The sequence below is a fragment of the Lissotriton vulgaris genome, chromosome 3_1 (assembly GCF_964263255.1).
Source record: "Lissotriton vulgaris chromosome 3_1, aLisVul1.2, whole genome shotgun sequence".
NCBI lineage: Eukaryota > Metazoa > Chordata > Amphibia > Caudata > Salamandridae > Lissotriton > Lissotriton vulgaris.
The window spans coordinates 254,873,428-254,889,003 of NC_141689.1; the positions used below are offsets into that span (position 1 = coordinate 254,873,428).

At 41.1% G+C, this 15,576-nt stretch overlaps 1 protein-coding gene across 1 annotated transcript in view; it reads left to right on the forward strand.

Moving 5' to 3' along the window:
* MAPK4 (mitogen-activated protein kinase 4) overlaps positions 1–15,576 on the forward strand; it is a 514,768-nt gene that overhangs the window by 420,918 nt on the left and 78,274 nt on the right. Inside the window, exon 5 of the mRNA XM_086960385.1 lies at positions 2,739–2,940. Within this exon, the coding sequence (XP_086816511.1) occupies positions 2,739–2,940 (202 nt within the window). The remainder of the gene's footprint in view (positions 1–2,738; positions 2,941–15,576) is intronic.

The window sequence follows — 15,576 nt, forward strand, 5'->3', positions numbered from 1 at the left end:
CTTGTAAATGCGGTGCATTCCTTCATTTAAAAATTGTCGGAGCACAGCATTAGCAATCTTGGCTTAACCCACGCTCCAGCAGTTTCTTTGTAAAAATGCTCCACAGTGTTTGATCCTGATCCTCATCAGAGTGTACATTTGTGAGAAATTCATTTGTTTATTGATACACAATGCACAATGAAATGAATTTCGAAGATTTATGTGCTTATGCTTTCAGATTGTTGTTAACCCCTAGAAACTGGAGTGTTTAAAAAAAATACTCCAGGCAGAAGCCTATTAGTAAAACATTACTCATTTATTTTTTAGTCTCTATAACATCCTTTCAAATATGATGAGATTGGTAGTGTATTACTTGTGATATGAGAAAATGCAGAACATTGATTGTGTGAGGAAATCTTTTGAGGATTAATTCTCCCTATATTTATTCTGCATATGAGAGGAGAACCCCCTACCATGGAGCCAAATACTGTCTTCTAGAATTGCATCCTGCTATTGAAGTTGAAGTAAAGGAACGCTTTAGAACTTTGCATTTTATCAACATGATGGGGATCTATGATTTCCCTTGGATGTTACCTGTCTTGCTTTTTTTGTGTATGATTCAGCATCAAGTGTCCTCCAGGAAGATTTTCCGATTTGTTAAACAAAATTGAACAGCTGATTTTCACTAGTCCTCATCTAAGGACTACAGTGAACATTTTTCAGTAGCAGAGTTCAATTTCCACTTTATTTAACATTTTGGCTGCATGACGTTTTGTGCAGAAGATGCAGATAAATCCTTAATAATAGAACGGAACAGGAAATAAACATTTGGCAAAGAATGGCAGCCAAAGAACAAACAGAAACAAGAGAATACATTAAAAAAAAGCTGGTGGTTTATACACTTTTCAATGAACAGTATGCTTGTCTTTTGGAAGGATAGAAGTACAAGATGAGATGGATGGAACATGTATGAGAAAGAAATAGAAATTAGAATCATACATTCATTTAAGATAACATTCAAACATAGACGAAAGAATCAAAAAGGAAAGTAGAAGGCATGTCTTGCTCTTAGGTCATTCTTTATTTGTGACTGCAAGGACACTGGTCATACAGTAGGAACAGGTCATATGATGGGCGGTACAAAATGGCCATCATATTTGGGCGAACAGACATGTAGTTAATTCTACAACGGCCCTTAATCCATCTGGCCAACAGAGAAGTTTGGCCACTGTGGAGACAAATTAGCCTCGTGTGGTCAAACTATGGGCCACCCGTTAATTCAAGGAGAGATTTGTATACCTATGTAGTTTGGTAGGAAGACGATCTACTACCTAATTAGGCCAGCCGACAATCATGCCGTTGTGACAGAGCATGCTTACCATCAACATTTAAATTGGGCTCTTAATCTGCGCAGAGAATACATTGGAGGGGAATTTATGATTTCTATTGCAGGCCAAAACAGAAGCTTTCTTATCTCTGTACTTCTTAACAGTTGATTACGGATTGTCTGTGTTCTACAAATACCCCACCTTCTCTTATCTCTGGTTGTCCACCAAGTCTTGATATTTCAATTTCTTGGGTTTTCTACCAAACTTGGCATATCTTCATGTGTCAGTGCACCCGGAGAACTGTGGTGGCTAAGATTATTGACTATCTCATGGATAAAGGGCTGTAGTGTAACCTAGTGGGCAAACTGACCACTACTACTGCCAACTGGCTCTCTCTCCGTGTCTCCAACAGGGGAAGGATTTAAGTTATTTGAATGCCAGTTGGACCGGCAGTACTAATATCACATTTCTATATAACTTGAGTGTCACTCAGTTGCTGCACTTTTTCACCCCTGTACTATAACGATGATGGTTGATGGGGATGAAAGCTGAAATTCATGTTTGTCCTTTTTTGCCCTGGCCTGCTTCTCTTCAGTCCTGATGCCCAGACTCCTTCACCTCCTTTATCTTCTCTTAAAGATTGGCAGGACTGATTGTGGTCACTCACCTCACACTGGTGTGGAAGCTTCATGTAACCCGCTGCTCTCTGCATTTGGCTCTCTTTTCAAGTGGGACAGGGGCTTCTTTTCCAAGTCATGCAAGTGCTCTTCTAGTTTCAGGCTGTGTTGTATTAAATATCTCATGCAAGAGATTTCTGCATATGTAATTATATGGCAAGTTCAATTGTAAAGCATGTGTAAATCTATCGCATGGAGGTCGTTGAGATTTTAAGCTAGGGCAAAATTTCCTTTATCCCAGTGTAATTTCATTTTACCGATGTAACCCATAATGCCCAATATTTCGACCTCTGTGTTTGTTTTCTCCGCAAGTACAACCCCTACCTGAAATTCTCAGGCGAACAACATCCTGACCCTTCTTTAAGCAATTTAGCTCACTCCCTTCGTTCCCTCATTGAAATTTGTGGAAAAGGTCTATGATCCACCACTTTTAAAGATCACTAGGTGCCACTTGGTAACATTATCAATAATAGTTTTATTTTCTGTCCTTAAGTGTACATTCAACTTTTTACATGTTTAAAGTACTGCTAGAGACATGTTTTCAAAAATTCTTGTATATTTCCTTCGCCCTTATAATACACTCATCCTGTATTATTTGGTTTCTTTTGTGGAAGGGAGCAGGATGCAGTATTTGTCTGAGTGTGTTAAATGTTAACACCTGCATCATATAAGCTGATAAAAAGAATTAATCAAAGCAGCATCTTTATGTGTATTGCAATACAAAAAAAATTGATTCTGGAATTATTATGCACAGCTATTGATTTCCTGGAAAGAATTTTGACGTTTAACCCCATGGATCGGCTAACAGCAGAAGAAGCTCTGAAGCATCCCTACATGACCCCTTATTCCTGTCCTGAGGACGAACCAACCTCTCAGCATCCATTTCGAATAGAAGACGAGATTGATGACATTTTGCTGATGGAGGCTAACCAAAGCCAGATTTCAAACTGGGACAGGTAAAGATACAATTTGAAATCTTTTTCTATATGATATTATCAATTTTCCAACTTAGCATTTAGAAATGCACGGCAATTGTCATTTCATGTTCCTAAAATTTCTGATGGATACTTCTAACTGCTGATTCCTCACCTTGTGAATCTCCCCAGGCACTATACTGTATCTGGTAAGTCTTGAAATAGCGCCTGCATATTGTATTGTATTGTATTGTAATTGCATTTATATAGTGCTTACTACCCCTGACGAGGCGTCAAAGCGCTTTTTCGGCGAGTAGCACGCTACTCCGGGACCCATAGCGGATTAGTGTTGAATAGTATAGTGAAACATGCAAGTACATTTTAAGTGGTGGATAGGTTAGTCAGTTATTTGGATTTGGAATAATAGCATAAGGATAGAGGACAAAGGTTTTTATTTATATAGCGCTTGTTGACGCACCCTATTCAGGAAGCCTAAAAAGGATTAGTGGTGAATTAATATGGTGAAATAGGAAGTAATTTCAGTGGTGGATATTAGTCAGTTACTTGGAGTGAGAAGAATAGCGGAGGGATAAAAGAGGAAGAAAGATTTGCATTCATATAGCACTTGTAACCCCTGATGGGTGTTGAATCGCTTTTCTGGCGAGTAGCACGCCACTCCGGAACGCATAAAGGATTACTGTTGAAAATTAGTGTAGTAAAAAAATATGAAGTAATTTGAGTAGTGGATATGTTATTCAGTTATTTGGGTAGTATATTAGTATAGTTTAATATGGAATTTGAGAAGTGAACATGTTAGTCTGTTAATTTCGATTGAAAAGGATAGTGGAGGGATAAAAGAGTGACATTTTCTTTTTTTTTTTGGTCTTAGCAATAGGAGGAGGCTTTTGGATTAGTAAAAATGAGTTTTGGAGGGGAGGACTCAGAGGAAAGAGTATAGAAAGGTTTATTTTAGGGGATTGGTATGGTAGAAGAGGTGTCAGATGATGCAAGGAGGGGTAGAGTAGGAGAGAGTCTAGAAAGGGTTATTTTGGCAAATATAGTAGTGGTATGGGGTTTGGGATAAATGAGAGAGTGGATGTAGAGGATATATTGATAGATGTATAGAATAAGAGATAGGGTAGTGCATTGGAAGGAGTAACAGAAGAAGTTTGAGATGAGTCAGAAGGTTGGGCTAAAAGATATGTTGAGCGAAGTATAGGCTGAGAAATAGGGTAGTGCATTGGAAATGCTAAATTAGAAGAAAGAGATAAATATATAGATCCATAATTACATTGAAAGTATATAGATACATAAAGGAGGTACGTATATGTAGATTAAAGATATTGATAGAGGCACAGGATGAGAAATAGGGTAGTGCATTGGATATGCTTTTTCAGGAGAAAAGTAACAGACACATAGATCCAAGTTCATGGAAGGTACATAGATGCACAATGGAAGTATGTCAGGGGAGGTGGTGCAGCTTGTGGGTCATGTAGTAATGTTCTAAATTGTCCAATGGATGAGAGGCGGTTAGAAGAGAGGTGCTGTATTGCTGTATCTGTGTTAGGTGTGGTGGAAGAGTGAAAGCTTGGCATTGGAGTTTGTTCCTTTGTGTGGTTTCAAAGGTGGGTATATGTTTGTATTTTGTGATGGTAAGTATTATGAGGTGTTGCGCTTTGAAGATCTTGTTGTGCTGGTGTGTGTGATATGTTTTGCTTTTGAGGAGTAGTGAAAAAGGGTGCTGATGTATATGTTTCATGCAATGGATTTGGTTGTGTAGTATTGTTTGTGAGAGGAGGATGTGACTTAGAGGGTGCGGTGATGTGTTTATGACTAGAGTGTATGTTGTGTGTAGAAGGGAATGAAGTAGAGGTGAGAGTGTTTATCTTAGACTGGTTTGTTGCAAGAGTTACAAAGTGTGGTGGTGTGCAGTGTGTGTGTTGTGCGTTAGTGTTATTATGGGTGAAGGGAGAGGAGGGTGTTTGTTGGACAACTGATGGAAGGATGATTATACGTTTGTTAGTGATAAAAGGTGGTCTGTTAGGTGTAATTACAGCAGGGACAGTGTGTCTGAATGGGATGTAGTTATGTACATTACAAAAGTACCTGGTTCTCCTCCCCAGACTGTGTACATTTCTGGTTTCTGGAAAGCGCCAACATCTCAATCAGCTCTATCAGTAGCTGGTGCCATCGTCCTCCGCCATGACTCCATCCCAGCTCTGGGCATGAAGACAAGGAGCTGTATATACGAACCACTGCTAATCCAGGTACCTTTTGGTGCCCAAGAAGGACTGGGCACGAGAATGGAATATTCATCTTCAGTTGGCCCATCATTGGGAATGATATAATGGCAGGATTTGGCTCTCCAATGAATCAGTGTCGGATGGCAATCTGACATGTGACAAGTTGTTCTCCCTTCCTTCTCCATAGGTATTGGAGTCTTGGATGCATCCACATTTGGTTGCGGTGGTCAACTGGAAGAAGTGGAAATCAGAAGTTTCTGGTCACCCATTTTGCCGAGGCAGGACAGCAGTCTTTTGTAGCAGCTCAATATCCACCTTTCCTTCTGTTATGGGCAGATTGAGCCAGGTGCTGATAGACAAACTACCCTCAAGTGATAGTGCAACAAGCAAGGCAGAGTGGGTACTTATGTCAAGAACTGCCTGACAGGGGCTCATTTAATGGAATCCCTCAACATCATTGCGGAATAGTTCAGGAGGTGTCATTTGATGATTCAGGAGGGGCATCAGCACTTAGAGATGGCACAAAATATATTCGCCTGGTGGGGTGTACACCTTTTAGACCTTTGTGTTGCCTTTAAAATTTTAGGGCTGAGATTTACCTAGATTTTGCTAAATCCTTTATGGCAATTACTAAGCTACGCAAAGTAATTTGAGTGGTTTAGTAAATACAAAGTAATTAAATTTCTTTGCAACCGGAAGGCATTACATGGGTGTAGCATGGGCATTACCAAGTATTTTGACGTAAACCCAGATTTACAAAGACTTGTAAACCTGGGTTTGCTCCAAAATGGTGCTCTTACCCAGCTGAGGCGTAACAAGGAGAAATATCTTCATTTTTCCTCATTACTTCTACTTTCCATGTGTGCTGCATTCTGCAGCACATATGGAAAGAAGAATGTGCCTCTACGGATTGTTTTTGTGCAGAAAGGTGTCCCTCCCTGCATAAAACCAATTCTGCCCGTAACGCAGGCTCCCTTGCCTGTGCTGGCGCAAGGCAGCACATGTTGCACTAGTGCTGGGAGAGAGCAAAAGAGCACCCAATTTTAGCATATATGGCACATGTCTGTTCTTTCTTTCTCACGCAACGTGCACAGCAAGTTGCCTTGCTGCTTTGCGTTGCGTCAAAGACAAGTAAATCTGACCCTAAATGTTCTACCTTTTGTGGTCTAGAATTCCCTCCTTGAGGGTCTCTAGGAGACATGTTCCTTTTTCAATCAGATTCAGGCCTCCTATATGCATTTCTGCACCTGTCACTGATACCGCAGGCCCTAGAAAAAGTAAGACCGGACAGAGCGCGGCTGACGCTGCTGGTTAGAGATTGGGCCACAACTGTCTGGTACTCAGAATTACTAATGCTATGCATCTGCCCTCCTCTTTGGCTTTGTCCTAAGAAGGATCTGCTGTCTCAACAACATGACATGTTGTTATTCTGGCCAGCGGACCTGGGCCCCTCTCCCACTCCTGTAGCCTCGGTGAAGAGCCTGGGGGTCACTATCGATTCCACCTTATCCCTAGGGCCGCAGGTAGGGACCGTGGTCTCGTCCTGCATCTACCAACTGCGCAGGATCAGGAAAGTGGCATACCTCTTTACACCCGATGCCCTCCTGCAGGTTATCATGGCCCTCGTCCTCTCCCGCCTAGATTTTTCTAACTCGATCTACCACGGCCTGCCCAAAACATCGATGGCTAGACTGCAAGTGATCCAAAATCAGGCGGCGAGATTGGCCTTAGGGATTCCGAAGTGGCAATCCGCCAGGCCCCTTCTTGTCAAACTCCACTGGCTCCCTGTCGTCTCTAGGGCAGCCTTTAAGATCGGCTGCCTTATTTTTAAGTCATTAGCTGGCCCTTGTCCTGCTTTCGTTAAATCCCTCATCACACCCTACTGCCCATCCCGCAACCTGAGATCCTCTCACCTCCATTTCTTGACTGTTCCTTCCTTCAAGCTCTGTAGATCTGGAGGCCGGAGATTTGCTTACCTGGCCCCCAAGCTTTGGAATTCCTTCCCCCTCTCTCTTAAAACTTCTAACTCTCTAACCCTTTTCCGTAAGTCTTTAAAAACTTGGCTTTTCCCCCAATCTGGCTAGTCTTTCTGTCCCCTCTACTTCTTACCAGCGCCAGGAAACCCATGGTGTCAGTGCGCTCTATAAGCACCCCTTACGATACGATACGATACGATACTCAAATCTCTAAAATCTAAACCTCAGTGTATGGAGATTGAGTGGAACCAGCTGAGAGGTTTTGATCTTCTCTCTCAGTAGGCGGATTTCATTTTGGCTTCTAGGCTACCCTTCTACAAAATTGATTCACTCAGGCTCTTGTCTACGTTTAGCCCAGATTTGTGGAGATGCTGGTTGATGCTGTTCTAGTTAAGTTGTCTGATGTCCATTTGTGTTGCTTTTGGCCTGGCAAGCTTTTGTTGTGGACACTGTTATAGGTTACTTGTCAATTCTTTTGTCCTTTTTGCATTTGCCTCATCACATTTGTCTCATCATTCCTCTTTATTTAACTCGCCCATTGTGAAGCGTTTCTTCAAAGGACTTTCACAAGTTTCCTCGCTATCCCCTTCATTTTCCACAGTAGGTCCTCAATTTAGTTTTGGCATTCATGATGCCTGCTCTTTTTGAGCATCTTCATTGGTGTACTCCATGGCTTCTAACTCTGAAGATTGTGTTTCTCATGGGAATCACATCAGGACGCTGCAAGCATAGTCAGTCTAGCCTCCATGCACAACTTTCTTCTCTGGAAAACAGTTTTTTAAGACTTTTGCATCTTTTTTTCTAAAACTAATTTCACCCTTTCATGTGCACTTCCTGCATTCTTCTCTCCACCACATCCCTCAAAGGAGTAGGAGAGGCTAAATTGGTTGGATGCACTGTGGTCCCTTACGTTTTACACTGTCAGGACTGTGGATTACTGGGTAGTTGATTAGTTCTTTCTTGTACAGCGGTGGCTCATCTGCTACGGCAGAGGCGCGTCCCCACACAGGAAAAATAAAATGATAATAACAATGCTATTATCATTACATTTTTCACTATTGGCTCTGTGAAGGTGCAGGCAGGCGTGTGGGCCGTGCTGCCCACAGAGCAGGGGGATGGGTAGTGAGCACGCTCTTAGGTGCGCATGAAGGTTTGGCCGGCCGTCTTGGGACAGCCAAACTGTCATGCACACTTTGCATGTTCTCCACCGGCTTTATTGCACAGCCTGGGTGGAGAACATACACAGCCTCCTAGTCCCTTTCTGAGTGCCAAACCACAGCGTTCAGACCAATCATAACTCTGTTGTAACGCAGAGTTGTGATTGGCTAGGTGAACTTGGGTGCTTCCTGCTTCGTTGGCCGTAGAGGACGGAGGAGAGGCACCCGCCGGGTGGTAAATGTTCTTTCTTCTGTATTCCCTTTTATTTTTTGATTTTTAAAAAAAAAGCCTCACCCACCACTACTGCCCGGTAGCAGCCACTACTGTCTTTGTATTAACTAGTTCGAAGTAACAAAAGGTGGTTTAAAAATAGACTGTATTACGATGGTTTGTCCTTTGCATCAAACTATGTTATCTCTTTGCCAAAAAGGATATTCCTGAGGCCCTACGGTCTCATTGGACCGGGGCAAAGACAGCGATCGCAGCCCTGGCTCACGTTGTTCCTGATTTTGATATTTGCGAGGAACCACATGGGCATCTGTGGACATACACCTTTACTACCATATTGATTCTGAAGTCCACAGGGAGGGGTTTTTTCTCGCTTGGTCTGGACATGCTGGTGTGACGTCCACTCATCAGACATATCTCCTTGGAGGGATATTGCCTTAGTATTGATTCATAAGGTATACAGTCAAAATATCGAGTTTTTAATATCGAGTTACATTAATATCGAGTAAAAAATATAGAATGGACACAATATCGAATGAACAGAATATAGACTACAAAAATATCGAATAGAATAGCATAAATATTGAATCAAAAAATATAGAATGGACAAAATATCGAATGGACAGAATATAGACAACAAAAATATAGAATGAGAGAATATAGACAACAAAAATATAGAATGACAGAACATAGACAACAAAAATATCGAATTTGAGGTAAGTAAGTTAATATTAATTTTTTTAAGTATTTTTTATGTTAGTATATGTGTGAAAAGTGTATATTTATTTTATAATTTATTTTAATTAATTAATTTTAGGGTATTTTATTTTTGCGTAATATAATACTGTAGCGGGTTGTGGGTTTATAGGGGAATAGGGTGGGAAGTAATTTAATTATAATTATTAAATATGTTAATTTATTTATTGGTATTTATTTAGCATTCATTGTTAATTGATAATTAATTGGTACTTAATGAAAATATAATTGATAATTATTTTAATTAATTGATTAATTGATAATTATGTTAATTTTATTAATGTATTTTCTGTAGTGGGTTGTGGGTTTATAGGGGAATAGGGTGGGAAGTAATTTAATTATAAATAATTGAATATGTTAATTTATTTATTGGTATCTATTTAGAATTAATTGTTAATTGATAATTAAATGGTAATTAATTAACATTTAATTGTTAATTATTTTAATTAATTGATTAATTGATCATTATGTTAATTGTATTAATGTATTTTCTGTAGCTGGTTGTGGGTTTATAGGGGAATAGGGTGGGAAGTAATTTAAATATAATTATTTAAATGTTTAAATGTATGTATTGGTATTTATTTTGAATTAATTGATATTTAAAATTTTAATTGGTAATTAATTAAAGTATAGTTTGTAATTCATTTTAAGTAATTGATTAATTGATAATTATGTAAATTGTATTAATGTATTGTCTGTAGCGGGGTGGGGGTTTATAGGGGAATAGGGTGGGAAGTAATTTAATTATAATTAATTACATTTTAAATTTTATTTTTTGCTATTTATTTGAAATTAATTGATTTATACATTTTAATTGGTAATTAATTAAAATATAATTGGTAATTAATTGTAATTAATAGTTTAATTGTTAATTATGTTAATTTTATTAATTTATTTTCTGTAGCGGGTTGTGGGTTTATAGGGAATTAGGGTGGGAAGTAATTTAATTGTGAATAAATACATATTGTTATTTATTTATTGGTTTTGTTTTGTTGTAATTTTTAATACATATTTAATTGTTAATTAATTAATTGTTAATTGGTAAATAATTTGTATTAATAGGTAATTATTTGTAATAAATATTTTATTAGTATTTTTTTGGGATTAATTATTATATTATATAAAAATAAATATTACTTTTAATTAATTTGTATTTGCTATTAATATTTATTTTATTTTTATTCATATATGAAGTATTTACTTTCTCTACTGTTGCACTCTTTGGAGTGGGAATAGTAATTTTTACCCATTACGCTATCCAACGCTTTCCCTACTGTTGCACTTTCTGGAGTGGGAATAGTAATTTTTACCCCTACGCTATCCAACGCTTTCCCTACTGTTGCACTCTCTGGAGTGGGAATAGTAATTTTAACCCTCCCGCTATCCAACGCTTTCCCTACTGTTGCATTCTTTGGAGTGGGAATAGTAATGTTTACCCCTACGCTATCCAACGCTTTCCCTACTGTTGCACTCTGTGGAATGGGAATAGTAATTTTTACCCCTACCCTATCCAACGCTTTCCCTACTGTTGTACTCTCTTTGGAGTGGGAATAGTAATTGTTAGCCCTACGCTATCCAACGCTTTCCCTACTGTTGCACTCACTGGAGTGGCAATAGTAATTTTTACCCCTACGCTATCCAATGCTTTCCCTACTGTTGCACTCACTGGAGTGGGAATAGTAATTTTTACCCCTACGCTATCCAACGCTTTCCCTACTGTTGCACTCTGTGGAGTGGGGATAGTAATTTTTACCCGTACGCTACCCAACGCTTTCGCTACTGTTGCACTCTGTGGAGTGGGGATAGTAATTTTTACCCGTACGCTATCCAACGCTTTCGCTACTGTTGCACTCTCTGGAGTGGGAATACTCATTTTTATCCCTACTCTATCCAACGCTTTCTATATTGTTGCACTCTCTAGAGTGGGAATAGTAATTTTTACCCCTACCCCATCCAACGCTTTCCTACTGTTGCACTCTCTGGAGTGGGAATAGTAATTTTAACCCTCCCGCTATCCAATGCTTTCCCTACTGTTGCACTCTTTGGAGTGGGAATATTAATATTTACCCCTACACTATCCAACACTTTCCCTACTGTTGCACTCAGTAGAGTGGGAATAGTAATTTTTAGCCCTACACTATCCAACACTTTCCCTACTGTTGCACTCTCTGGAGTGGGAATAGTAATTTTTACTCCTACGCTATCCAATGCTTTCTCTACTGTTGCACTTTTTGGAGTGGGAATAGTAATTTTTACCCCTACGCTATCCAATGCTTTCCCTACTGTTGCACTCACTGGAGTGGGAATAGTAATTTTTACCCCTACGCTATCCAACGCTTTCCCTACTGTTGCACTCTCTGGAGTGGGAATAGTAATTTTAACCCTCCCGCTATCCAACGCTTTCCCTACTGTTGCATTCTTTGGAGTGGGAATAGTAATGTTTACCCCTACGCTATCCAACGCTTTCCCTACTGTGGCACTCTGTGGAGTGGGAATAGTAATTTTTACCCCTACCCTATCCAACGCTTTCCCTACTGTTGTACTCTCTTTGGAGTGGGAATAGTAATTGTTAGCCGTACGCTATCCAACGCTTTCCCTACTGTTGCACTCACTGGAGTGGCAATAGTAATTTTTACCCCTACGCTATCCAATGCTTTCCCTACTGTTGCACTCACTGGAGTGGGAATAGTAATTTTTACCCCTACGCTATCCAACGCTTTCCCTACTGTTGCACTCTGTGGAGTGGGTATAGTAATTTTTACCCGTACGCTATCCAACGCTTTCGCTACTGTTGCACTCTGTGGAGTGGGGATAGTAATTTTTACCTGTACGCTATCCAACGCTTTCGCTACTGTTGCACTCTCTGGAGTGGGAATAGTCATTTTTATCCCTACTCTATCCAACGCTTTCTATATTGTTGCACTCTCTAGAGTGGGAATAGTAATTTTTACCCCTACCCCATCCAATGCTTTCCCTACTGTTGCACTCTTTGGAGTGGGAATATTAATATTTACCCCTACACTATCCAACGCTTTCCCTACTGTTGCACTCAGTAGAGTGGGAATATTATTTTTTAGCCCTACACTATCCAACGCTTTCCCTACTGTTGCACTCTCTGGAGTGGGAATAGTAATTTTAACCCTCCCGCTATCCAACACTTTCCCTACTGTTGCACTTTCTGGAGTGGGAATAGTCATTTTTACTCCTACGCTATCCAGTGCTTTCTCTACTGTTGCACTCTCTGGAGTGGGAATAGTAATTTTAACCCTCTTGCTATCCAATGCTTTCCCTACTGTTGCACTCACTGGAGTGGGAATAGTAATTTTTACCCCTACGCTATCCAACGCTTTCCCTACTGTTGCACTCTCTGGAGTGGGAATAGTAATTTTTACCCTTCCGCTATCCAACGCTTTCCCTACTGTTGCACTTTCTGGAGTGGGAATAGTAATTTTTACCCCTATGCTATCCAATGCTTTCCCTACTGTTGCACTCTTTGGAGTGGGAATAGTCATTTTTACCCCTACGCTATCTAACGCTTCCCCAGGGGTTTTAACACAGGCCCCTGCAGCCCACGCATTGCGGGGGGGCCCCGCGCTCCAGGGGCCCCCACGCTCCAGGGGGCCCTCACTTCATCATTGATTAAATGGTGCGCAGTGCGCACAGCACTCCCCCGGCATTTTAATAAATTAGATCATGGTGCGCAAGGCATGCACCAGGGGGCCCCCCGGCCCGTCGCCCGGGCCTCAGAGGCTCACGAATCCTTAATTAAAAGGTGCGTGCCGTACGCACGCTCGGACGGGCCTCAGAGGCTCACCCACTCTTCATTAATAAAATAGGGCACAACTTTTTCTGCGCACGCAGGGGCCCCAGCCGAGCCTCTTATACCTGGAGTGTGGGCCTGGCCGGGGCCTCTGAGGCTCGTCGTTTGAGTGTTCTCCGGGGTGGGCAGAGCTGGTAACCAATGCCTGCCCTGGCCTGATTGAATTTCCCATGACGTGCGCACGCAATTAAAAGTGTGCTGCGTCACAGCGTGAGAGTTGCGCTGCTGTTCCATTAATTATTTGCGGGACTTGCCTTCCTTCAGTTCAGCCGCACCCCTCTAAAGCCTGCCAGGCTTTAAGACTACACCCGATGGTGCAGCCTCGGGAATGTTGGGCTTAAGCCCTGTACTTCCCGAGGCTGTCTGTCAACCAGCGAAGATGCACTCTGCCTGTTTCCATCTGGGGCAGGGCAGGGCAGGGCAGGGTAGGGTGTGATCAGCGAGTCGACTTACAGATCCCACCTCTCCCTGTGACGAAATGTGAAAGGGGCATGGTTCAAAAGAGGCTCCGGATATTTTCATTGCGTCATCAGCAGTTAGCCTCAGCATCAGTTCGCCCACTCTCCAGGAACTCACTGCCTCCCTCCCTTCAGAATTACTGGATATTGGCGCTTCTGCTGCAGAAACTTCATGCTTCAGTGAGGTAAGGTTTGAAACATGGTGATTTGTAGGCCTCACAATGTTAAAGTGCTGCTGTGGAACAGAGGGAAGTGTGTATTGGACGGGAGTTAATAATTATAGAATCGTGCATGATTTGAAATAATTTTGAAATTTTGCCAAGACCCCAAATAGCAAAATGCATTTGGGCCACGAAAAACACTAGTTTAGCAAGTTTCAAATGCGGATCCTTCCACCTTCACAAAAGTTTGTCTATACAGTGCCGGACTATACAGCACACATTCTTGTTCAACTTTCCAAGGTTTGCAGTCAGTGATATTCTTTATTGAATATCATGCATTTATTCAGATTTTCACAAACATCTAGGGCTCACTTTGTCACTTATATTCTTCGGCAGGACAGAGCTACAGTGACTTAGAATGTGAAAAAACCATTTGCTGTATGGCTCTATGCATCTGCTAGCCACTCGTTAGTCACAGCATATCATGTGCTGATGCTCTGGATTATGACAATACTTTCAGGTGAGGTCAAGGCTTTAAGAGGGCCGGTAATACTTTGAAACGGGTCCCCTAGGGTCCTTTATTAATGTTCCTAGTTGTAATGGTAAAAAAACACTGATCAGTTTATAAATAATTAAATAATGAATGCAAAACGTTTTAGGTAATCTATGTCAGCTATTTAAATTCCATTTATAGTTCACATATTTTCCATATTTTTTTTCATGAGTCCTATTACACTTGTTTAGTGCTTACTTTGAAGTGAGTCCTTTCCAGGTGTTTGTAACTGGCCATGACTGAGAGCTCTGTAATTGGTGGTTAAAGATGTACAAGCTTCTTACAGTGCATGTCACTGTGTCAAAACGGTGTTCAGAGTACATGGTCATCCAATAGTTGGCCTCTCTGCAGAGCGCCCAAAGCAATGGCCCCGTGTTCCAGTTCAAATTGTGCAAATATGTGTGATGAAAATACAGTTGTCAAAAAATTAACTAAACGAAAGTAAACGAAAATGCAGAGAATTTAAGAAGGTGTGAGGAGTAAAGGGATTCGAAGGGGCCTACAAAATTCAGGAGGATGGGGAGATTGAGGCATTTTCCTATTGCAGTCATGGTGCCTTTCAGAAGAACCATCAATATTATATACATGTATCTACTCACCATCACTTGGGCTCGCTTGCCTTGCTTGCCTGCTCCTTGCAATTTCAGAGAGGAGTTTACGCCCTACCAATTACACATTTCACCAGCTGCCACTGGCTCTTTATATTAAATGGTGTAGCCTCCTTGCCCCGCCAGTGCCTTCTCTGCTGCCTGCCCGCCTACGAAGTCTGTGCCCACAACTCACCTGAGCAGTAACGCTCCCCACTTCCCGACGTGGAATTGAGGCATAACTTACTACTTTTACGCAGGCAGCAAAACACCACCCCCTCAGCAACTTAGTTGTACAAACTGTAAACCGCCATCGCTCATACAAGGCCGAACAAGCATTGAAGCACCACTGAACAGAACCGAAGATGGTACTAAGGTACGAAGAAGGGAACGATGAGTGAAATTTCCTCAGGACAAGAGGGTCTCAGAGGTTGTCGTTTGGCTGCTCTCAGCATTTACATCAGCAGCAGCACAGTGGCCTGCTTTATGTAATAATGAGTCTTTGCCATACAGCCATGCGGCATAAGAGTTTCAAAAGAACATAACTGAAAAACAGAATCACTCAACATATCGCCACAAAAATGTACACGTACCAACTCTTTTACTTTATTAGTTACAGATATACCTACTGTCTATAAGCTTGAGGAGCTTGTTACATAGGTCTCTAGGTATCAAGCACCTCAAGGTTCAATACTAAATAAGATGACTTTGGAAATTTGTGCTGCTACCCCATAGACC